Source organism: Lycium ferocissimum, chromosome 7 (genome assembly GCF_029784015.1).
Source record: "Lycium ferocissimum isolate CSIRO_LF1 chromosome 7, AGI_CSIRO_Lferr_CH_V1, whole genome shotgun sequence".
Taxonomy (NCBI): domain Eukaryota; kingdom Viridiplantae; phylum Streptophyta; class Magnoliopsida; order Solanales; family Solanaceae; genus Lycium; species Lycium ferocissimum.
Window position 1 is genome coordinate 18,619,087 of NC_081348.1, and position 24,088 is coordinate 18,643,174.

At 34.9% G+C, this 24,088-nt stretch overlaps 3 protein-coding genes across 5 annotated transcripts in view; 1 reads left to right on the forward strand and 2 right to left on the reverse strand.

Annotated features, from left to right (window-relative positions):
• Positions 1-4,874: 4,874 nt before the first annotated feature.
• LOC132063626 (perakine reductase-like) overlaps positions 4,875-24,088 on the reverse strand; it is a 79,599-nt gene continuing 60,385 nt past the window's right edge. The window contains exons 1-7 of one of the 3 annotated variants that reach the window (XM_059456266.1): positions 9,371-9,500; positions 8,180-8,350; positions 6,904-7,107; positions 6,554-6,726; positions 6,158-6,254; positions 5,875-6,028; positions 4,875-5,228 (exon numbers count right to left, since the gene is read on the reverse strand). In XM_059456266.1, coding sequence (XP_059312249.1) covers positions 4,981-5,228; positions 5,875-6,028; positions 6,158-6,254; positions 6,554-6,726; positions 6,904-7,107; positions 8,180-8,350; positions 9,371-9,424 — 1,101 coding nt within the window. In that variant the 5' untranslated portion in view covers positions 9,425-9,500 and the 3' untranslated portion in view covers positions 4,875-4,980. Of the gene's footprint in view, positions 5,229-5,874; positions 6,029-6,157; positions 6,255-6,553; positions 6,727-6,903; positions 7,108-8,179; positions 8,351-9,370; positions 9,501-24,088 lie in introns of those variants that run through there. The other 2 variants (XM_059456268.1, XM_059456267.1) reach the window with 2 other exon arrangements.
• LOC132063624 (ammonium transporter 2 member 4-like) lies at positions 15,995-18,908 on the forward strand. Its single transcript, XM_059456264.1, has 3 exons — positions 15,995-16,760; positions 17,817-18,102; positions 18,247-18,908. Exons 1-3 carry the CDS (start codon positions 16,173-16,175, stop codon positions 18,801-18,803), a joined length of 1,431 nt encoding a protein of 476 aa, XP_059312247.1. The 5' UTR covers positions 15,995-16,172; the 3' UTR covers positions 18,804-18,908.
• Positions 19,049-21,793, reverse strand: LOC132063623 (uncharacterized). The gene is made up of 3 exons (XM_059456263.1): positions 21,739-21,793; positions 19,411-19,693; positions 19,049-19,315 (listed from the first exon to the last, which is right to left on the reverse strand). Exons 2-3 carry the CDS (start codon positions 19,680-19,682, stop codon positions 19,312-19,314), a joined length of 276 nt encoding a protein of 91 aa, XP_059312246.1. The 5' UTR covers positions 19,683-19,693; positions 21,739-21,793; the 3' UTR covers positions 19,049-19,311.

Sequence of the window (24,088 nt, forward strand, 5' to 3'; positions counted from 1 at the left end):
TCCTTACATATGTTCCATAACCTCAAAAGTTCATGATTCAAAGGCATGACCTTTTTCTTGATAATCCATAAATGTTTTCCAAAATGTCCCTATTTTCCGAGTCAAAGAATTATGATTCTATAAGCTTTTATGACAACAACAACGGATATGTTTTTACAATGTTAATGATTGCTAAAGATGAGAATGTTTCTATACCATGGTTACGACGATGATGATGATTTCATGTTTAAAAGTCCCAACTTATGATTTGTATAAATATGAGAATGTTGAATTATTTTCGTGATTTTCTTGATTTTTATTCATTGTTGTTGATCTCATTTAATATTAGTTCCTTCACTCGATATAGCGATGATGATTGAAAAAATGCGGAGGTTACCACACGTCACTTCAATAATCGTAGCTTTTATTTTCTCGTATATTTATATATATGTATGTATTTTCTCAACATCGCGCCCGATATAGTCGGCTTATAGTAGCATTGCACACCAAACTGGATGTTATGATATTGCTCAAAACAGTCCATTATCTTTGGCTGTGGACTCAATATATATCATCCATATACTATATATATATGACACCGAGCCTTAATGGCCGGGCATGATACTATATATATGACACCGATAATGGCCGGGCATGGTACTATGTATATGTATAAAATATTTTTCTTAAGGCTAAGCATGCATGGCATCCGCCTTTTCCGGAGTCACTCTCCATGTTACCTTTCATATGTATATTATGTTGTATTCGGATTACATACTCGGTACGTTATTTGCTCATCACATGAGATATTTTCCGGACGGCGACAATACCTAACGTGCATCCTTTTTCTTCATCATTATTTTTATTGTCCTTATGATCATTTGTATTCCAAAATGAAAATGAAAATGAAAATACCTTAGATGTTTTGTGAGAGGTTCATATTATGGTATAATATATTGGTGGCCTTGTCGGCCTTATTTTGAGCTCTTGATACTTTACTATTAGCCTTTAATGATATACCAAAAGGTCCACATATGTACATATGTCATGAGAATCGGATATTCTTATGTTGGGAGAGGTTCTTTGAGTTATGGTTTATAATGTTCAAAGTAAAAAAAATTGCAGTTCCCGCTGAAAGGGCCCGTCATACTCCTCGTAGAGGTGTGACAAAACAATTGCTCAATCTCTTTGGGTCTCAAATCTCTCTTAAAGATTCAAACTTTGAGTGCTAATCTCAAAAATTACTCAGCAACCCAAATGAAGAACTCAATTTTACCCCCCTATTTTAGTAGAGTTGAAAATGAGTCTCAAATTTCTGACATTTCAACATCTGAAGGAATCTTGGAAAAGGAAAGTGAGGCCAAATCAGTGGCTTATGACATAAACAGTAATTTATTGGCCTGGGTGTGAAAAATGACTTTTTTTTTGGGTAAACGTTCGACGAAATCCAAAGTTGTTTCTGGTTCTTATGTGATCCCAACTTCTTAAGATCTTCAAATAAAAGTGCAAATAGTTGTTCCTACCAGGAGGCAGCAGCAGCAGTATGTGTCTGTTAAGATCTAACAGAACCTTTGTGTATTCACCTAAAGTGCACCACCTTAACAAACATTATGGACTATTAACTAGGTAAAAGAATGTGGATGATTTTGAGTCCAAACCCTAATATAGTGGACTGTTTGAGCCTTTTCTCTATAAAATTGTATATAGCTGTAAATAAAATTAAGTGTAATAGACTTACTTTAAGCGTGAATAGAGGGGCAACCGTTAGAATGTTAGAACATATTCCTCAAGTAAAATTGCTTCTTCTTTTTTTCAAATCAATTATTCCTTAACTAAAAGCTCATGGTTAAAACTTAAAAGACCCCATAAAACAGTAATCTTTCATATCACTTTGCATGATTTATTGCAAGTCTAGTGAGTCTTGATCCTTAAAAATTTAATGTTCCTTCTGCAATGACTTCACCAAGGAGTTGCAACCCAATTACTAATGTGACTTGCCAAATTATTTCCGTGATTTCCTTATTGCTATCAGACATACCACGTTATCTCCTAGGTATACTCCAGCTAACTCCTTATTATATAACCATTTCAGAAGTGACCTAACACTTGCTTGTACGTCAATATGGATTTTTCTTAACATCAGCTATTACGAACCATTGTCAAAGGAAACAAGAATCAGCTTGTCTGCTCTTCTCTCCCCTCTCATTTAAACAGTAGGTAAGCAGAGGGTGACACACCGCATAGAAAAACGCTTCATACTTGGAGACGGATGTCTAATTTTTAAATCAATGTCTGCAGATTACCAATACTTCCATTATTGCTTCTTCTTCTTTTTAACTAGAAACAGACGCAAATTACTTAGTATAAAAAGATAATTCTAATTTTTTTTTTTTTTTTTTTTTTTTTTGTATAATTCAAATTGAAGCCAGTGGGTGCAGAGGGCAGGGAAGTTGTACATTAGTTATGCCTTTGGAACTGAAATAAGGGGAGGGTTGGAGAAAAAAGGGGACGATGAAATTTTAATTTATTTTTTGAGGTTAGTATAAGCATTTGGTGTGAAATATGAGTGCAGCACAACCCCAAAATCAGAGAATTGCTACTTTCACTAGCCCTAGATTGGCAAATGTTCAGTTTCCTATTAGAAGCTCCCCTTCCCAAAAATTCATCCACACAAATAAACAATTAAAGAAATTGCAGCTATACGATGAGCAGAGCACCACAGTCAAAATACATACACAAACGTGGCGATAAGAATAAAAAAAAAAAGACAGGTATGTTGAATGAGTGGTTGAGAAGAATCTTTCACCTAGGGTTACGAGAGGCGACAATTATATATGACCCCATGCTGCTGGCTCGCTCCAGAGATTGTGGGGACCCAGGAATAGAAAATGTTGAATAGGGGGAACATAGTTTGTACGGAGCGTACTTTGATTGAGATTTAACAATGGAGCGCTGTCGGTCCTAATTCCAGATATCTTCATTTCTCTCTACAACCTCAAGCCGCTTTTTTTCTTTTTCTATTTTCCGGTCCAAAATAGAGAAAAAGCCTACAAATTTGTAACTTTGTCCTGGGATCTAAAAATTCCCTTACCCCCTGTTTGGATGGTTGTTTCTCGTAGTTTATTAATCTTTTTATTTTTATTATTCTTAAAATTATATTGTATGGTGTTATAAAACCGTTATAATCCCATGATTATATAATCATGAAAAATTTTAATTTTTTTAACTAAGAATTTGGTGATTTTTCCGTAGTTTCGTATTTTATTTCCCCATTATACTCTTTATTTTCAAAGTTCCTATTTTATCCGTTATTCTAATTTTATTAATATATATAAACTAGATGTTTAATTTTCCCTCCAACGACTGATGTTAGTTCTGCCTCCAACTCCTTCAAACGTCTGAAGTCAGTTCCTTTGTGAACTCCTTTGCAAAACTTGTATTGAAACAGAGGGATTATAAAGGAACAAAAAATCAGCAGAAACCAAGTTTGAAGCACGTCTCTTTACTGCTTTCATTTTGTTTTTGTTCTTTTTTCCCATACATGTAAATGTAAATGCATCCTACATACAGGGTAACACTCTGAATTGCTATTCAACACCTCAAATCTCAGTCGTACTTACTAATGCTCAGTTGGAACTCAACTATATTAAAGCAGTGAGAAGCCAAAGAAGTTAAAAAATCAGCAGCACATGCATGGATCAAACAGAGAGAAATGAAAGCTTTTTTTTAGAGCTTCATCTAGGGCACGCAAGCTTTTTTTCTTTTTATAAAGTAATTTGAACAAACACTTGCATTCGAGGTTAAAGAGTCAAAGAAAAAAAAAAGAGATGAAAGCAGTTATTTATTGTCTTTATAATTGGGATTATCCTAGTAATTGTTGATATTAGGGTATTTTAGTAAACTTACATATTATTATACAGTAACATACAGTCAAACCAAACAATAAAAATGTTATTAAACCACAATAAACGATACAGTCTATCCAAACATAGCGTTCATTAATACAGTACAATACAATAGTGTTCATTAATACAGTACAATACAATACCATAATGTACATTAATGAACCAGGGGAAACAACCATCCAAACAGAGGCTTAAGGGTATGTTTAACCAAATTTCCAAAATTTTATTTATTTTGAATATATTAAAAAGTATGATTTGGCTGAATTTAAGTAACTTTTAAGTATCATATATTAAAGAAACTATAAGGCATTTAGATAAAAGTGACAAAACTAAAATAAGTGATTGGTGTGTTTCATAATCAACATTTTTTAGTTAAAGAGATTGAAATACTCTTAAAAATTTAACACTAAGAATTAGATTATTAAATTCCTTTTTACACGAACATGTTGTCAAAATAGCAATAATCTTAATATATTTTTATTTAATAACTGAAGGGCTTAATACATATTTTTCCGTCTCAACTTGCAAAATTCACTTTATATAGTAATCTGAAAATGGGACAATTGGGTTTTTGGGCCTTTACAAAAAAAATTTAGTTTTATGACCCTTTTACAAGAAATCTTCATTTTCTACACAAAAGATATGAAAAAAACACATAAAAGATCCGGAAAAAATTATTTTTTCTATTCAAATTGTAAGAGGGCAAGAGATTTCATTTCCTCCTAAAATATGCCCAAATCCCTTCTTCATCTTTTTTTTTTAATGATTACACCTTTTTGCTGAAAAAGTATTGTCCCTTTCTTCCATCTTTCATTTTTTAAAAGCAATATTTCCTTTGCACACACTACTGATACAGTTAGCACAAAGCCACAAATTGATACTTTATGGACCAAGTCAAGCCTTAGGCCTAATAATAGGGTCCACTGTTCGATCACTCCACAGGTAGAAAAAACTATGGAGTAGCTAATATAGTCTCAACTTTGCCTCAGATAAAACACAAGCAGACATATCCTTTATTCAACTATGGCAATTCAAGAAGACAGATCTTTATTCAACTGTGGCATTACAAAAAGAGAGGAATCATATGACACTAAATTTAAGAGGGAAAACGATAAACAATATGCAAAAGAGTCAAGCCTGCACTTGCAATAGCACAGCATTGATCATTTGTTGGTGGTGGTGTAATGGAAAACTTATATGATGTCTTATAAAGAGCCTCGCCAATTCTCTGCCCTGCCACTTCACCAACGGGCACTGCATCAGAAAGTTCCTTTACGTCTTCCTCTGTGAGCTTTACTCTCACAGAACCTATGTTATCGTGAAGATTTTTTATCTTGGTTGTACCTATAATAAGAGAGGAGGCTGACTCAGTATTCACACGTCGTGTCTTTAAGAAATCAAAGCACAATTTGTAACGGCGTCTGATTTCTTGATGCTCTCCATTTTTTGAGGCAGAAAAATTTAAACCGGAAATATTGCACAACTTTCTCTTCTTTTTTGTCTTTTAGATTTTATAATGGCTTACAACCTACAAATCTTCTGGTTAACAAAGTGTCAAGTGAGTGCTACTGCTAGTCTTGCAGATTGAGAAATGGAGTGTATATACACAAAGCTTTCATGCGATAAAGCTTGTCTATCTCTGGATAAATGACAATACTACATTAAACGGCATTACCAAACTTAATAGCAACTAGTTATCAATCATGTCAAGATTAATGAATAACATATCCCCCCTACACCTCTCAGCCTCTCAAATGTTGTACAAAGTCTCTTTTCGTTAATGCGCCTATATTCATCCTTACTCATTCGGCTGTTTCCATTAGCCAAAATCCTGAAAATACAATTCTCACTTCTTCAGCATTTTGATGACATAGTCAGTTAGCAGAGAACCTTGCTTTTCTTACCTATTATAGCTGTTTTCACATTTCTTTCTTTACAACTACTCTACAATCATCTTTGTATTAGTGCAGCTCCGAGAAGAATTTCTTACCAGGAATAGGTACAATATCATGCCCTTGATGAAGGACCCATGAAATAGCAAGTTGAGCAGGAGAGCATCCATGTTTCTTGGCTATTCCTTCCATACGGAAGTATATAGATTTGTTCTTTTCAAAATTCTCTCCAGTAAACCTAGGGTGTGTAGTCTGATAGAGAGTAAATGAATCCAGATTCATAAGAGTGCCAGAAAAAGGGATTCAATGAAAAAATACATTAATAATAATGAAAAGTAGAAAGAATTTAGAAGTAAGATAAACAGTTGTTTGTTTTCTTACCAAAAAGCTGTTAGCGGGCAAGCTTTCAACAACCGCTTTTCCAGCAAAAAGCCCACGTCCAACAGGGCCATATGGAACAATCCCAATTCCAAGCTCCCTAGTAGAATAAAGATAGAATGAGAGTATTGAAAAGTATATTGAAAATTTCTCAGCATCATTATCCATTAACTTTCTATTTAGTGGTTCATAATTTTAATAGGGAGAGAGGAAATAATATATTCTTGTACAAAAGGACAAGAAGAAAAATGATTAATAAATATCTCCCGGGAATGTGCCCTTTTTCCAGTTAGATAGTACTCCAAATTATACTAACTAGTAGAAAGTCCAGTTAGTCTTGTTTTTGATTTCGAGGTTCTTTTCTTCTTTTTCAAAATGTTTAATGGAGTATAGAGAAACCTGCAAACTGGAATTATGTCATCCTCAATGTCACGCGTCCATAGGGAATACTCCTGCTGTACAGCAGTGATAGGATGAACTGCATGTGCTCTCCTTATCGTCTCTGGGTGAGCTTCAGACAGGCCAATATACTTTATTTTACCTTCTTCAACTAATTTTTTAAGTTCTCCCATCTGTCACACACGTCACTACAATAAGGAATAATAGAGATAGAAGTGCTTCATGGGAAAAATAAAAGTGAGATTCTTGATTAGGAATGCAGGCATTGTTGGAGACCCCCCACTCCAAGCAGATGAATATCATGCGGGCTAAGGGACCAAAATTGAACCATAAATAGGTAGAGCACTTACTGTTTCCTCAATGGGCACTGTTGTGTCTATACGGTGCACATAGTAGAGATCAATGTAGTCCACTTCTAGGTGCTTTAAGCTGGCTTCACAGCAGGAACGAACATATTCCGGAGTTCCTTTCACTGTAACCTTAGTTGGTTCGATCTTATAAATACCGAACTTTGTTGCAAGCTGTATTTTTTCCCGAGGCAATTGCTTTAATGCCTGAAACAATGAAATTCTTAGATGGGTTACGGACTACTTAAGAAAAACCAAATAGCTATTTTAACTCCATGGTAGTGGGTCTTCTGGCATTCCATTACCTCATACAGTACATGAGCCAAACAATGAAGAACAGAATTCAGTCCAACATTGCCATTATAAACTTATTTTTTACGAATTAACACTTCCCTTCCATTTTCATTTTCTGCCAACTTAAGATATGCTAGATGGAAAAACAGAACTCTTCAAATCTATATATCCTATAGTGGAACATATGACTCAGTTAATTATTCTAGCAACAAGTTTGTAGCAACTTCTCTTTTCCATATGCAACCAGTTGGTGCTTAAAATACTGAACAGCAAAACAAATTCAGTAGTCTGATAGGACATTTATCTGATGAAGCATGTGAAAAATGGCAACACTTCATCTTATAGCTGGACCAGCCTTTTCCAGGTTATACTAAAGAGAGCCTCATATGTGTCTCATAGAGACTGTAATTACAGAGGAGACCTGTTCACCACTTAGACAAGGCATATTGAATTTTTCAGGAAAAGAAAATGTTTTCTCTGTATTATCATACTACAATTTTAATGTGTACTTCAGATAGTGTAATACTATAGCCTCAACAAGTGATAGCTTCTATGGAAACAAAGTTTTGTAGTTGAATGGGCAATGGCTAACACGTAATAGCAAGGATTGCAATAAGATAATGGGAAACTAAACCTAGTTAAGATGAGGAGATTTCAAGTTTATTTCTCACTCATGCATCTTCCCCCTCCACCCTTCTCTCTTTTCCGTATTGATACTGCTGCAACATGGTGGTTTTACACATCAACTTTATTATTGATGCATACACAAGTTTATTATATATCTTATACGTTCACTGCTTTATTACGTTGAGATGATTTGAGAATAATCAAGCTGGAACCTGAAAAAAAGAAACCATATTGTACTCCACTTTCTTAGTTTTGTTTATATATACAACATTCCATGCCAAGTGTAACGGATGTTTCTGCTAAGAAAATGCATCTTTTGATGACCATGCTTTGTGAGAAACCAATTGTCTGTACTTACCTTCCCAACCAAGTATTCATTCGAATGATCGACGCCATAAGCATCTGATGTGTCAAAAAATGTGACTCCCTTACTAAAAGCCTCCTTGATTATTGCAATCGCTTCCTCCTCGGGAAGAGGAGTATTATAAACTCCAGTAAGCCCCATACAACCAAAGCCTAATTTGGAGACCTAAAAACAAAGATTAAACAAGGTGTCAATGACCATTACTCCAAAATCATATTAAAATACCTTAGGAAAGAAACAATCTCGCAAAAAAGAATTAACAACTAGAAAAATAACTGCATCCATTTCGTAAAGGGTAGAGAGTCTTGCTTCATTCAGAACAAAATTTATCTATTAAAGTCACATAAAAAAGTTCATGAAATTTAGCTTCTGACCCAAAATGTAAGTCAGTCGCAATTCCGTGTAAATAAAATATCTAGCGACAGATCAGTCAGCCAGAAGGGTTCTATGGGTTCACAATCCAATAGCTTTGGTTCGAACCCTGTATATGTGTTAAAAATCAACGTACAAATTTTAGATTCTGAGCCCAGTACATCAAATAGGTTGTGGTAGAATATCTAGCTCAAACCCATAATGTTCAAATCTTGGATTCATCACCTCTGATCCACCTGGACTAGTAGCGGAGATATCTATGGTGAAAGGTGTCAAATTAGGCCTTGGGCCTAACTCACACCCCAAAAGCTAGCTCAAAGGGGGGAAGATTGACCTAGCAGAGCCAAGGTTCTCGTTCGTCACCGATGTGGTATATTCTCTTCAAAAGGGTGTCCAATTGAATCACAATCCTTGGAAAATTGTACTGCATATATAAGTACAAAAACTATATATACATATAACTTGTTGAATCCCCTTTATATTAAGAAAGCTTTTAGTGTAGTTAGAATTTCTAGCTGCACCACTGACTTGGACCAATTAGGATAGCAACTGTTAAGAGCTCTCAGTAGAGATGTTATCGGAAAAAGTCCATCATATCGTCCAAAAAATATATACTCATACCAGGGATCAATGCAATGACAAAATAATGTACAATGTACAGAATAAAGTACTTTTTCATCACCTTGAGAATTCCACAAATTAAAAACACCACCAATGTGTAAAAACCAAAAGAAATAAAAGTAGTCTCTTATTTCCAATACAGAAACACCCAAATTGTGGAAAGAAAGAATGATATAGGGGTTGAAGTTTTACCTCAAGTCCTTGGCTTCCCAACTTTACTCTAGGCATATCAACTGCGTCCCCCATTGCTCGACTGGAAAAAACTCCCTTTTAGTGTTTTCTTCTTTTTTTAGGGGGGCCGTAGTAGATTTGAGTAAATTTGCAACTCATTCTATGCAGATATTTATTTATACTATACTAGTTATGTGAGGCCATCTTTGTACCAAACTCATATAAAAGTAGATATTTTAACTAAAGAATATAATTTGTGTTAAGTACAGTGTACAACAACAACAACCACCACCATATACCCATTGTAATTATATAGTCCCACAAGTGGGTAGTTATATGAAAGCAAAATTCTCATTCCACTCCTTTAATATTTTAACTTCCATTTTGATGAAATTATTTAATTCAAAATCAAATTCGGAACCAGAATTTGACATTATAACTTATGTATCCTAATTTTCTGAAGTTATTTAGTTCTAAATAAATAATCTATACATAGTTAATGAACTTTTAAGACAAATACATAATTTAACTTGTGCAGCGGATTTAGAATCCTCTCTTAATCGAGATTAGGGTTTCGAACATGGATATGGAAAAAAATCTATGGAGGAAGCGCTCCCCCCGAATAGGCGCGATGCGGTCTAATTATCTGGATTAATTGGGCTCAAATGTGGATATCGAGCACCAATCGTAAAAATCAAAGAACGTGAAAAATGAGGTAGGAGGTTCGATAGCTTTTGAAAAGTAGACTTTAAAAACAAAAACAAAAAAATTGACTTAAATAAATAAGATTAGGACCTAAAAGTAATTAATTAAAAAGTTTTAAAAAAATTTGAAAATTATTGTGAGGACTACAAAAGTTCTAAAGGTTCGATAGGCTTTTGAAAAGTAGACTTTAAAAACAAAAAACAAAAAAATTGACTTAAATAAATAAGATTAGGACATAAAAGTAATTAATTAAAAAGTTTTTAAAAAATTGGGAAATTATTGTGAGGACTACAAAAGTCCTCACATTTGCTCTTTAAATTAAATTTCTGGTAATTTTAATTTAAAATTCTGTACGGAAATTATTAGAATAAAATTAATTAATTATAAGAAATCATATCTTCCAAGAACTATTGTTTTGATTCCGTGGGGCTGTTAACTAACTAACCATCGATATTTATTTTTCAAAAATTTAAAATAATAAGAATGTCTAAGTCCGGGCTCAAACTGACGTCCTTTTGTTTGTGGACGCTGCGTCATGGCCGCAGATGGCCAGGGAGACAGACTTGATCTATAGCTTCATTACTCAGGGACAATATAGCGGAGCTCCATTTCATTCGAGCCACGGCTTTTGGTATTTATTCTTTTGTGTACGTATTTATGGGCATGGCGGTCCCCGTCCCGCCTATATGATGTGACATACTCTCCTTGTAGAGGCTCGTAGACACGTGTATATGGTTAGATGTGTTTGGCCTTGTCGGCCTATATTTTGGATATCATTTTGTTAGCCTCGTTGGCTTATGTACATTATTGTGAGGACTACAAAAGTCCTCACATTTGCTCGAGCACCAATCAGAAAATCAAAGAACGTGAAAAATGAGGTAGGAGGTTCGATAGCTTTTGAAAAGTAGACTTTAAAAACAAAAATAAAAAAATTGACTTAAATAAATAAGATTAGGACCTAAAAGTAATTAATTAAACAGTTTTAAAAAAAAATTGAAAATTATTGTGAGGATTACAAAAGTCCCCAGGTTCGATAGCTTTTGAAAAGTAGACTTTAAAAACAAAAAACAAAAAAATTGACTTAAATAAATAAAATTAGGACATAAAAGTAATTAATTAAAAAGTTTTTAAAAAATTGAGAAATTATTGTGAGGACTACAAAAGTCCTCACATTACTATTATATGAGAAATTATTGTGAGGACTACAAAAGTCTTTCACATTTGCTCTTATATATAATAGTAATATAAGCAAGGATCCTAATCTATCTTTTGTCGTCCTCACAGCCGGCCCATAGGGATTGCTCTTATATATAATAGTAATATAAGCAAGGATCCTAATCTATCTTTTGTCGTCCTCACAGCCGGCCCATAGGGACCTACGTTAGTACTATATAAAGTTGCATAGTTGGCTTCTTGTTGCTTTTTACCTTTGCAATTTTCACTTTGCAAATTCTTTTGCATACATGGGCCTTTGTAATTGGTTTATATTGATATTATATTAATTTTTTGTGAATTTCTTTTTTGCTCCTTATTAAATTATTTTTACTTCTTCATCTCAAAATTTTTGTCGTGTTACACTTCTCGAGGACCAATTACATAATTTAAATAATATTTATTTTTAAAAATCACTTTATTGATAAAAGCATTGCAATTTATAGCATTATTCATATAATTTTTTAATATTTAAATTTTAAAATATTGAATTAATCTAATCCAATATAGCTCCGAAGATTAGTTAAATTGCCTTTAAAAAACAAAACATGACAAATATTTTGGGATGGTGGAAATACGTTATTTGTTCTTATACGTTCTGGTTAAATTTAGGCAATTTGGAGCCAAATTTTCTTTTACTGCTAGAGCATTTATTAGGTCTTACTATGTCTTTTATTAAACCTCCAATATGTTGTTTCTTTAGTGAGCTCATATGCGTTTATAAATATATGTCCTAAAATCATGTTTAGGCATAGTTTTAAAATCTTTTACTTTAGTAATGCAAGTTAATTATTATTTATTAATATTTTTGTAAGATCATTAGGTTTATTCGTGTGAAGACTCGAAACTAAGGTTATAAATATTGCAGCGTAAATTTGGAGTTCTTGAAAGAATTTGTTGTGTCAGATGATTCTAGAAGATGAAAACATGAGTTTGTCTAATATGAGTGAAAATAATATACATTATAATTTTTTTAAATGAGTTCACGGTAAACACAAAATGAGTTTGAAGCAGGGTTGAGTTAGAGTGTAGGCTACGAGTTTGGTCGGATTCGGTAGCGCCTTGATTCAAACTTATAAACTTTCTTGCTTCGTGTCTAATTTGAAGTAAATAATTTCATCAAAATGAAAGTTAAAGTTGTTCAAATAATTTCATCAAAACGAAAGTTAAAGATGTTAAAAGGAGTGAAATGCAAGTTTTGCTTTTATATATTGGAAATATATTTATTTTAGATTTTATTATTATACAGTAAAATAGTGTAACACTAATTATATCCTTAATTAAAATATCTACTCTTATATTTTGAATTTGGGCCCAGGCTTAGCACGGGCCTCATGAAACTAGTATATATAGAGAGAGAGAGAGAGAGGCTTTCGTCATTTGCACTTTTATCTTTTTCAATTTGATTTTCTTTTTCTGCTCATTTATACTTTGAGAAAAATTGGTTAATAATGAAAACCAATGGCACCAGAGGTAGCTTTAGAAAATAATAACTAAAATTAAAAAAGTTGTCCAAGCTGGGGTTTGAACTCATGACCTTGAGAATACAAAGATAACCTTTGACGAGTGCTCTACTCAGCCTATTATGACCATGTGTTCACTTAGTTAATATGAGATATATTTTCAGAATTATACACATAATATATCGAAATTAGTCGAGTGATCATGTGTTCACGTGACCCAAAATTTACACGCAAATTCGCCCCTGAATGGCAATACATAAATGTGGTGGAATCAATGAGATCTTATTAGACATTACGCTCTAGCGTAGAGGTCTTGGGTTCGACTTATGAAATAGAAAGATACTGGTAGGTTATATGTTTGTCCTTTTAACAGGCATGGGGAAAATAAATTTAAATTAATCGGATCAACAAATATAAAAATGGTTAATAAACCAAAAATAATGTAGAAGTTGTTGGAGTTGGGATGAATACACCACATATGTTGTTGAGTTAGCCAATCATCTTGTGGTAAATGAAAACTTTTACTCAACAACAGAAACTTCTCTTAGGTGTGAACTGTAGACCCAATTGGAGTCGTACGGTACGAGTACTAAGTTATTCCAGAATTATATTCCTGAATTATAATTTCTGAATTAATTTATCTCACCGGGGAAGTGGATAAAATAATATCAAGCATGATAGGATAAGATGAGATATCCAAGACTAAGTTTAGGTTAAATTTTATACCTTCAACCAAATAAAGTATAAAATTTATTCCAAACTTAATCTTGAATGTCTTATCTTATCCCGCATACCAAACGACCGCTTTGCTCCTAAGCTTAACGATCCTCTAGCAGTCAAGCTGATCCATTGGGCTCGGTCTATAACTGATAAAAGGCCTTGTGTTCGGCCTATCTGTGAAAGCCCGTTTTCATATCTGGCCCAATTCAGGTCATTAGCACAATTATCCTTCAAAGGCACTGGTCTTTAATTTTTGTCCCTCAAAGTGGTGGTCTTTAATTTTTGTCCTTCACTTAATACTATGAAGTTTGGGATTCGAACCCCGGCTCAGTCAAAAATAAATTGCAAGGCAGAGTTTCGTAGAAAAGTTAGGCTATTCGAGCCAAAGTTAGGCCTCAAATAGAGTTTTGCATTCAAAACTCTGCCTTACGATTTTTTTTTTTTTTTTTTGCTGAGCTTGGATTCGAACCCAGAATCTCGGGATATTAGCCATTAGGCGAAGGGCAAAAATTAAAGACCAGTGCCTTTGAAGGGTAATCCGCACAAAAAAATGATTCAGAAGCAACGTAAGTTTTTTTTTTTTTTTTTTTTTTTTTTAAACTTAAACTAGTCAGTCTCGTTAACGATTTTTACGTGTGTTTTCTTATGCATATCTTACTTGTATCCTGAATCGTTTATTTTATATATTTCGTAATCATTTTTAGACAATGTGCACACAATATCAGTAGTCATGAATGTAAAAATATTTTCCAGTAGTCCCTATATAATCCTGAATGTCTAAATTTTTTATTTCTAGCCACAAATTTTTTTGGCTTCTTTTATACCACATGATTCAAAAGTCTTTCTTAAACTTTGTGTCCAGTCAAACATCATCACATAAATTAGGACAGAGGGAGTAAAATGAAAAAGTTAAGGAGGCTAACTAAAAATAGGACATACAAAAAAACGTAACTATTTACGTTAAAAAAAAAAAAAAAAAAAGGACAAAAAGAAGGAACATAATTTCGTAATAAGTAAACTTGACATTGTCAAAATTCTATATTCACTTGTCTATAGACAGAAGGGTTCTTCCATCTCCGTCCTCAAAAGAATCAAAGTAATACAATAGAAAGAATCATAAATAGCAGGGACTAGGACGGTAGCTGCTTTAGAAAATGAAGACAAAATAAAATATGAAGAAATAAGTAAGAGACAAAAAATAAAACCTAAGGGGGAAAACGCAAAAAGAAGAACGAAGATGCATACCATTATCTCTTGTCCAAGTAAGATTTTTTTGTATAACCAAATTGTTTGTTCTTAAATTAAAGGGGGAAGAACACGTGCCCTCTCAAATCAAAATAATTACCCGTCAATATCTCCATTACTTTCGTATCCCCGGAAAGAATCAAAACTATTTATCCGAGATGCCCCAAAATTATGATACCAACATGGTATATAAATATACTAAGACAGTATTGTGAAAGACTGCTTCAATCCTTCTCTTAGTCCTCCATGATACATCATGGTATATAAATATACTGAGATGGTATTATGGATGATCATGTTCATTCATTCAAAACGACACATTTTCTAAAAAAAACCTCTATGATACCATCATCTTATATACATTAACTGTGATGGTATCATGGAGGACTACTTTAGTCCTTCAATGAAACACTCATCAGGACCATGGCATCATCGTGATATATAAATATACTGAGATAGTATCATGGAGGACTGCTTCAGTCTTTCTTTTATATATATATATATAGTCCTCCACGATACCACTATGATATATAAATATATTGCGATGATATCATGGATGAAGGGTTTTGGGCGAGGGGCTAAATCGGGTAAATAGTTTTGGCCGGTTGAGTAAGAAGCGAATTAGTTTAGGAGGGGCATGAAGCGGGTAATTATTTTGTATCTTAGGGGTATTTGGTGTTGTTTTCCCTAAATTAAAAGGAGTTCAACCAACATTTAGCAACTTGTTTTTTTGTTTCTGAGCAATAAATATTCATAAGAAAAATGATCCGGAAATTATGAAAACGGATTCAATATTACTTTGTGCATTGTAAAATATACATGATGATAAAACTTTTCGATTTCAGAATAACCATAAATTGGAAGAGAATCATCAAATTCATTCACATTTTTCTATTCTTTAATTTCTTGATTTCTTGATTCCTTTATTTTTATTTTTATTTTTTATTTCTTTTGCCCTTTCATTGTGATTTTCTTTAATAATACGTACACTTTCATTCTGTATCCTTTTTAAAATTATATTTGAATAGTTACGTACTGAAACACTTCCAAGAGCAGGCCAACTAGCTACTAAAGCCGGCAATGACATCACTTTCATTCTTACAGGAAAGACAAAAGGAAATACTCCTGTTAAACTAACAGTTGAAAGCCATTTGCCCATTTCTTAGACAGTCACTGTCCTATCATATTCTTAATCCTAAATTATTCCTAATAGGTGACAATTAAAAAGAACAACTAAAGAAAAAAATTAGCACTCCTCGTAAAACCCTTCTTCAGCATAACATTAGACACCCATTGAACTTCAAGTTTTCCTGCTAGTTGTTGCTCCATTACAGCAACAATCAAGCCTCGGTTCCAAGCGAGCTGAGGTACAATATATGATCTCACCGCTAACATTGCTTCATTTAAACTCATCTCATTCTTTGTTGCTCCAGTATTAATTGGAACACGAGCAGCTCTTACAAGGGACACTGTGTCTAATGGAACTTCCCTCAAATCTAGCACCAGATGAGGCAAGTCCGGAATGGATGAACAAAGGTGACAACGCGTGGCAGCTCACAACTGCCACTCTAGTCGGGCTCCAGTGTGTGCCCGGCTTAGTCATCCTCTATGGTGGCATGGTAAAGAAGAAATGGGCAGTTAACTCATCATTCATGGCATTCTATGCATTTGCTTCCGTTCTCATATGTTGGGTAGGATGGAGCTACCGAATGTCATTTGGTGACAAGCTTGTGGCCTTCTGGGGAAAACCGTCTGTCGCCTTGGACGAGAAGTACCTTCTCAAACAAGCGTTTTTGGGATACTTCCCCACGGCTACTATGGTGTTTTTCCAATTCGTTTTCGCGGCCATTACGCCAATCTTGATAGCTGGTGCACTTCTTGGAAGGATGAATTTTATAGCTTGGATGTTGTTCGTGCCTTTGTGGCATACTTTTTCGTACACTATTGGTGCATTTAGCATTTGGTGCCCAGACGGGTGGCTGTCCAAGTTAGGAGTGATTGATTTTGCAGGAGGCTACGTTATTCATCTCTCTTCTGGTGTTGCTGGATTTACTGCAGCTTATTGGGTAAGTTTTTTAACACAAGACCCTCTTTCCAGTTCCCTCTATATAACCATTAATTAACCATGAAAAAAAATTGAAAAGACTTCCATAACATGTCAAAGTACACTGATCGTACAAGAAAATTGCTACACTGTTCGTGTGTGAAACTTAAATCCACGGTAGAGTTTAACTTATATAAACTTTAAGTGTAACTATCCATAAAAAGTGGTATTAGTAAACTAAAAAATAAGACAAGTTACTATAACAAATTAAACTACAATGATCGTGCAGTTCTTTACGTTATCAGGGATATATAAGTTATATCCTAGAATAAAACTATCTTTAAACTGGAATATTACTTTCAACTCTCCCTTTAGGTTATTCAGAATCTTACTTTGAGGTGATCTTCTTGTCCTGATCAAAACTTGTAACATCGCATGGCAATATTAATGTTATAACGGAAAAGGCTCAAATATGCCATCCAACTATCGGAAATGGTTCATTTATGCCACTCGTCAATAGTTTGGCTCATTTATGCCATCGAACTATAGGAAATGGCTCATTTATGCCATCGAACTATAGGAAATGGCTCATTTATGCCACTCATCAATATTTTGACTCATTTATGCCATCACTCGTTACCAAATGACTCATCCATGCCATTTTTTATTAATGCCGATTTTATAATACCGATATGACACGTGGCCTCAAATTAGAGGTCTACATCGTTCAATTAAACCACCCCAATTTTAAATACCAAATTAATAAAAAATCCGACTCATACACCTTACCCACTCGGAACCATAATCTAGTTGGAGGCCACGTGTCATATATGATATTGTAAAATCGGCTTTAATGAAATATGGCATGGATGAGTCATTTTTATTAACGGGCGATGGCATAAATGAGTCAAACTATGAGTGGCATAAATGAGCCATTTCCTATAGTTCGATGGCATAAATGAGCCATTTCCTATAGTTCGATGGCATAAATGAGCCAAACTATTGACGAGTGGCATAAATGAGCCATTTCCGATAGTTGGATGGCATATTTGAGCCTTTTCCGATGTTATAATAACAGGTAGGGCCTAGGCTGGACAAAGATAGAGAGACGTTTCCACCAAACAACATTCTGATGATGCTGGCCGGCGCCGGCCTGTTATGGATGGGTTGGACCGGGTTCAACGGTGGAGCCCCTTATACCGCCAGCACCGATGCCTCCTTAGCCATCTTGAACACACATGTCTGCACTGCCACCAGCCTCCTAACTTGGCTGGTCCTAGACATGGCTGTCTTTGGCAAACCCTCTGTGATCGGCGCTGTTAATGGCATGATCACCGGCCTTGTTTGCATCACTCCTGGTGCCGGTAAGTTCTCATTTTTGTTCACTGACAGTGTATAAATTTTTTACATCAGATGAAGTTGACTTGCAACAAGAAGTAACTCTACATAGCAAGTCTGATATGCTAACCTAGGAAATTGAGTAACAACCTGGTAGTGCTTAATTTCAGGAGTTGTTCAAAGTTGGGCGGCCATCTTGATGGGCTTAATTTCAGGAAGTGTACCATGGTACACAATGACAATCCTTCACAAGAAGATCAAGCTCTTAAGGTACATAGACGACACCTTCGCCGTCTTCCATACACATGCCCTAGCCGGAATTTTAGGCGGTGTCCTCACTGGATTTTTCGCAGTGCCAAAGCTCTGTCGGCTGTTTTACCTAGTACCTGAATGGGAAAGGTACATCGGCTTAGCCTATGGTTTGCAGACAGGCCGAACATCAGCTGGGCTACGGCAAATGGGAGCTCAACTAGCTGGAATCGGATTCATAGTATGTCTAAATATTGTCATGACCAGCTTGATCTGTCTGTTCATTAAGTTGATTGTGCCTCTTAGGTTGGAGGAAGAGGTGTTGCAAATTGGAGATGATGCTATCCACGGAGAAGAAGCATATGTATTATGGGATGATGAAGAGAAATATGAAAATACCCAGACTAATTCTGCATATGATGCTGATGAGTATCCATCAGTTGTTTCAAAGACTCTGACTGAACTCCAAATGGTATGAAAAATATTCTCTATGCGTAGGTTGCACTATACTTTGCAACAATATTATGTCTTCGCTGGTCCTAGATATGTTTGTAAAGAAGGTCTTGCTTTCTAACGGAAAGATGAGACTCAACTCGCTATTATTCAGTAGAACTAAAATTGGTACCGCCAATTATATATGTTATTTTTCTTTGAAATATTGCAAGGACCAAATTAGTCTTCATACTTTCGGAGCACGGAATAACAGAAGAAATGAGGCAGCAATGGAGAAATCATCCACAACCATAAGATTGTACTCACTTTTGATCAATCATGAAAACAAAATATGAAGTACGAATACATTCCTCAAAATAAAACAAGTTCGAACAGACAAAAGGGCCTTTGTTAGACTCCATTCTAGAGAAATACTGTCCAATTAAAGAGATATGGAAACTTTCACCAAGCATTCACATCTCACTCTTGTAAACTACTAAAAGAGTTCCCTTGATCTCAAGTTATGGCAACTGGAAATTAATTCCACATCTTTTTCAACTACAATTTTCACCACGTAACAGAGTGTTAACAGCCATCATAAAAATAGAAAAACCTACAAAGACATAAGCACAAAAGGAAGAAAATAGATTTACTTGCGCTTCTTGGAGTTTACAGGGAGCTGCTCGGGAATTTCACCATCATCTTCTGAAGAAAATTCCTCTGGTTCATCAGGGACCTCATTTGGAACATTATGCTTCGTGATGTAGTCCTTCAGTATAATCATGCTTTGCTCTTTCATAGAGATCAATTGTTCAGACATAATCCCTTTACATACCTCAACAGCGTACGTTTCTGATCCAAGGCGAAATGTTGCTTTAACTTGGGGAGGGGATAATGCATCTGGCATTTGAGCATCCATTATCATATTCAGTGCTCCTGCATCAATTCAGTCCTCACCTCAATACAGATTATTTAGTGTCACTGATTAAAAAAAATAAATAAAAAAAAAGATTATTTTGTGTGATGTGAAAGTTAACCTTCGAGCGTACACCCCATAGAACACTCAACGAAGATAGATATTCAAGCATGTGAATGATTACCTCAGATGAAACACTTGAGAGCTGAATCCATCTAAATGGAGCATTCTTCTTGGATCAAACAAGTAAGATATAAAGATATGCAAAACGGGAAACACACCACAAAGATCGTTAAAAGGAGAAGTACGTGTTTCACATTCTTAGTGACACTGATGCCAAATCCCTCCTCGTGGTCCAGTCTTTCACACACTGGCCAAACCCCAACATGGGTGGTCTTACATTACAAATGAAGGAAGAGGAAAAGGCAGAATATATTCCTTCACTATGAAGGATAATTATTTCTGGAGAGGCCTGAAGGAGCAGGGCTTGGGTAGGTCGAAGGTCCCAGACAAGAGGATTTCACGTACCTCAATGGAACAAGAGCTTCTTTTTTTCTTCTTTTTGGTTCTGTAAACTAAAGGAACAAGAAGAACCATTTCCCAGCTTCTAAAAGTACAATATCGTTTCCCCTTTTCTGCTCCTTTAATAATACGCAAGGCTCTGTATTAACACAAGTCATAATCAAAGGGAACACCAAACTATCCTCTTCCCCATAAACTACAACTAAAACAACCTATATACTGAATAGAATTTCTTCAAACATGCACATCAAGATTTGCTTCTCCTGCCCATATAAAAATATATTCCAAACAGTGTTACGAGAAACGTCTTTCGGAAACAGCCTCTCTACCTCGCAAGGTAGAGGTAAGGTCTGCGTACACTCTACCCTCCCCAGACCCCACTTATGGGATTACACTGGGTATGTTGTTGTTTGTTGTTTAGTGTTAGGAGAAACATAATTAAGAGGGACTGGGAAACTTTCTGTTCCCCTCTCTGCACAATTGACAAGCAATGCACATTCTGAATGAGGAAAAAAAAAAAGTACTGGAATCTACATACTGGAAAGATACAACAAAAAGTACTACAGAAAACAAATGCATATGAAATCTGCTTCTTTATTATATATCGCATTTGCAGCAGCACAGTGCCACTACTTGATAAAAGCCTAAGACAGAAATTTCACTATAGCATCAAGAGGCGCTTATACTCCAACTAGTACATTCTGTTCAATTACTTCTAGAACCGTGTGTTACTAGAGCAACCAATGAAATGAACCTAGGCGTTCTTGAAACTACTTAGGATCTTCCCCTGGATATATCATCAAAGAGTTTGTGGTGCTTAATTTTACCTTAACAATCTTTTCCCTTCATTGTTAACCATTTCTTCTCATTAGACCAACAATTATAAAACCAGAAACTCACCAATTAATCTAAAACTTCCGTGTTCCCATTACTAATGTCAATCACAACAATCCTATTCATGTATCTGTATAAAAAAACCTAATTCAATTTTCCAGCCTACACAGTAGCTCAGTATCACTATATTTCTTCCTCAAGATGGGACAAAATATACATTTGATACAACTTCAAACAATAATGACGTACCAGGGTTATTGTAAACTATGTTATATGAACTCACATACAGGTAAGTAACAGGTATGAATATGGTTAAGTAACCACTCAACTATCATTGTGTTCAATATGTGTATTTTGCAGGATTAGCAAGAAGTACTCATACCAAAGTCATATACATGGAAAATTTATTACTGACTGCACCAAATCAAATTCCACTGAATATTTACAATACCACAGACATCAACAAGTAGTTATCCATGTTGCAGAAAAAAAAAAATCAAATTATTCCCAGTTTCCCTAAGCCAAAAAAAACTAGAACTGAACTCAGTAACAGACAAGATAGGTATAGGGAAGCTCAATATTATACATCTTCAAAGAAAAAGGAAAATAGTCAGTCAAATTCGTCAAGGAAACATTAATTGAGATTATTAATCGCCTGTAGTGGGGCAATTTTTGCTTACGGATTGGAAGAAAACTCAGTAAAATTTACCTGGTTGAGCGTAGCGTTGTTGGGAGCTACAGAGGCGGCAGAGGAGAGTGATATGCAGCTGCAATTTCAGGTTTTGTGGGGGTGGGGGGGGGGGTGTGGTTTTGAGGATATTTAGGTGCGTTTAGGCATCAAAATTATTCACTTTTTTTGGATTTTTTTTTTTTACTTTTCTTACTTTTAGGCGTTTAGCCATAAATAATTCGAATGTAACTTGAAGTTATATTTCGGAATACTAAAAACTTAAAAAATTTATTTTTCACAAAATTTTCACTCTTTTCACTTTTTTATAACTATATTTCACCAAAAACTATGATCAAACACAACTCCAACTCCAACTTCAAAAATTCCAAAAAAAGTGAATTTATTTTTTGTATTTATGGCCAAACGGCATATTACTATGATTTTCTCTATTATGGCATCAAATATTAGTACTCACTACTTTTATATTACAAAAATGAGTATTTTGTGATATTTATTTGAGAAGGTAAAATATTCAAGGATATAACTTGTATTTAGTTCTATGTCTTTTTTAGAATATAGAAGCAATCTGAAAATAATATATAAGAGTTTGAAAAAATCATTTTCTTCTATCTAAATTATAAGTGATTCAAATTTCGGCCCATGTGCAAGGAGCTCAAGTTGACTCACTTAATATTTGCAAATGATATTATGATCTTCCGCAAAGGAAATATAAGGTTTATTCAAAAGGTACTTGAGGCTTTGGAGCACTTCAGTAATACTACAGGGTTGATGGCCGATGTGGAGAAATCTAATATTTTATTAGCAGGTTTACTGATGAGATGCAGGTAGAAATATGGGCTTTGACATGCTACTCAATAGGTTCCTTACCTATTAGACATCTTGGTTTGCCTTTATCATCTGAGAAGTCGAGTAAGATGGAATGCCAACCAACTAGCAGAAAAGATTACTCGTAGGATGCTTCAGCTAGGCATTTATCCTATGCAGAGAGATTACAAGTTGTAACTGCTATATATAACTTTTGGAGTGCTCTCTTTATACTCCCTCAGAGTATACCCAAAGCAGTGAATAGTATGCACGGACTATTTCTGGGGAAGCACATAGGAGGACAACTTTGGTAGCTGATAAGTCGTGGATTTTAAGGCTTTTTAGATCCAGTACTTATACTTTTTGAGTAGTCTTTTCAAGTGTTTGTTCATGTTTTCGTGTGTTTTCAAGTTTTGTGAATCGAGGACAAAAGAGGGACAACATGGAACAAAAAGAGCAAAAGAGCAGAAAGTTGCGGCAAATATGCAGCACCGTAAGTTGGATTTGCGGCCGCATCTTTTGCCCAGAGAAATGACAGTAAGCTGAGCAAAGATCATCAACTTGCGATGAGAATGCGGCACCACAACTTCGGAGTTGCGGCCGCATTTTGGAGGCCCGACCACCCAGTGAGCCAAGCTACGTGCCTGAATTTGCGAAGCAGATGCGGCACCACAAACTCCAATTTCGGCTGCATCTTCAGAAGGATTGAAAAGAATTGGTGAGTGTTCAGCAGTCGCAAACTCAAGTTGCGACCGCAAACTTGGGTCGCAAGTCGTAAACTTGTCCGAAATTTGACTTTTTGTCCTCCCTCTATAAATACTTGTACCTAGTGCTCTGTGCACATTATTGAATATTCCCCACTTTTCACTTTCAGTTGTCTTTTAGCATAGAGAGAGCTTTAAATATCATTTATTGTGGAAGCTTTTTAGAAGATTCTCCATCTTTTTGTCATCTTCTCCATTAGCATTATTGTAAGCTCATGAATATTCTCTTTGCTACTACTTTCTATTTAATGAATATGAGTAGCTAAACCATTTAGCTAAGGTTGTGGGATCAAATGTGTTAGTTATGTGATCGGGTTTTGTATTCATTCTCCATTTATGTGTAAAGATGTTTTTCTATTTACTCTTCAACCTTTAATGTCATTTAATAGTGAACAACATTATTTGTGCCTAGTTGTTTTTCCTTTGCTGGAGAAAGAAAGGGAAAATTAAGAAAAGAGTAAATAGCAAGGATTTAATGCTTATAAACCTCATCTAATAACTTAAGCTAGAGATAGGAAAGTTACTTGAGATAAAATGGGTGTTCATATTTTCCAAATTCTAAGGCTTGAGAAAGCTTAGTAATGATATTTATCAATTTGGTTGAGAAACTTTTGATAAACTTATGTATCCCATATTTAATTGAATTCACACATATAAAGGAGTTGGATCAATACCCAGTTGCATTACTTTCCATTGGAACCACAACCTTAGTGTCTTTAGTAATTGTTAATAAAAAATCAAGCATTCTCTTACCAATGATCATGACAAATATTAAAACCAAACTTTTTGTACATTCCCGT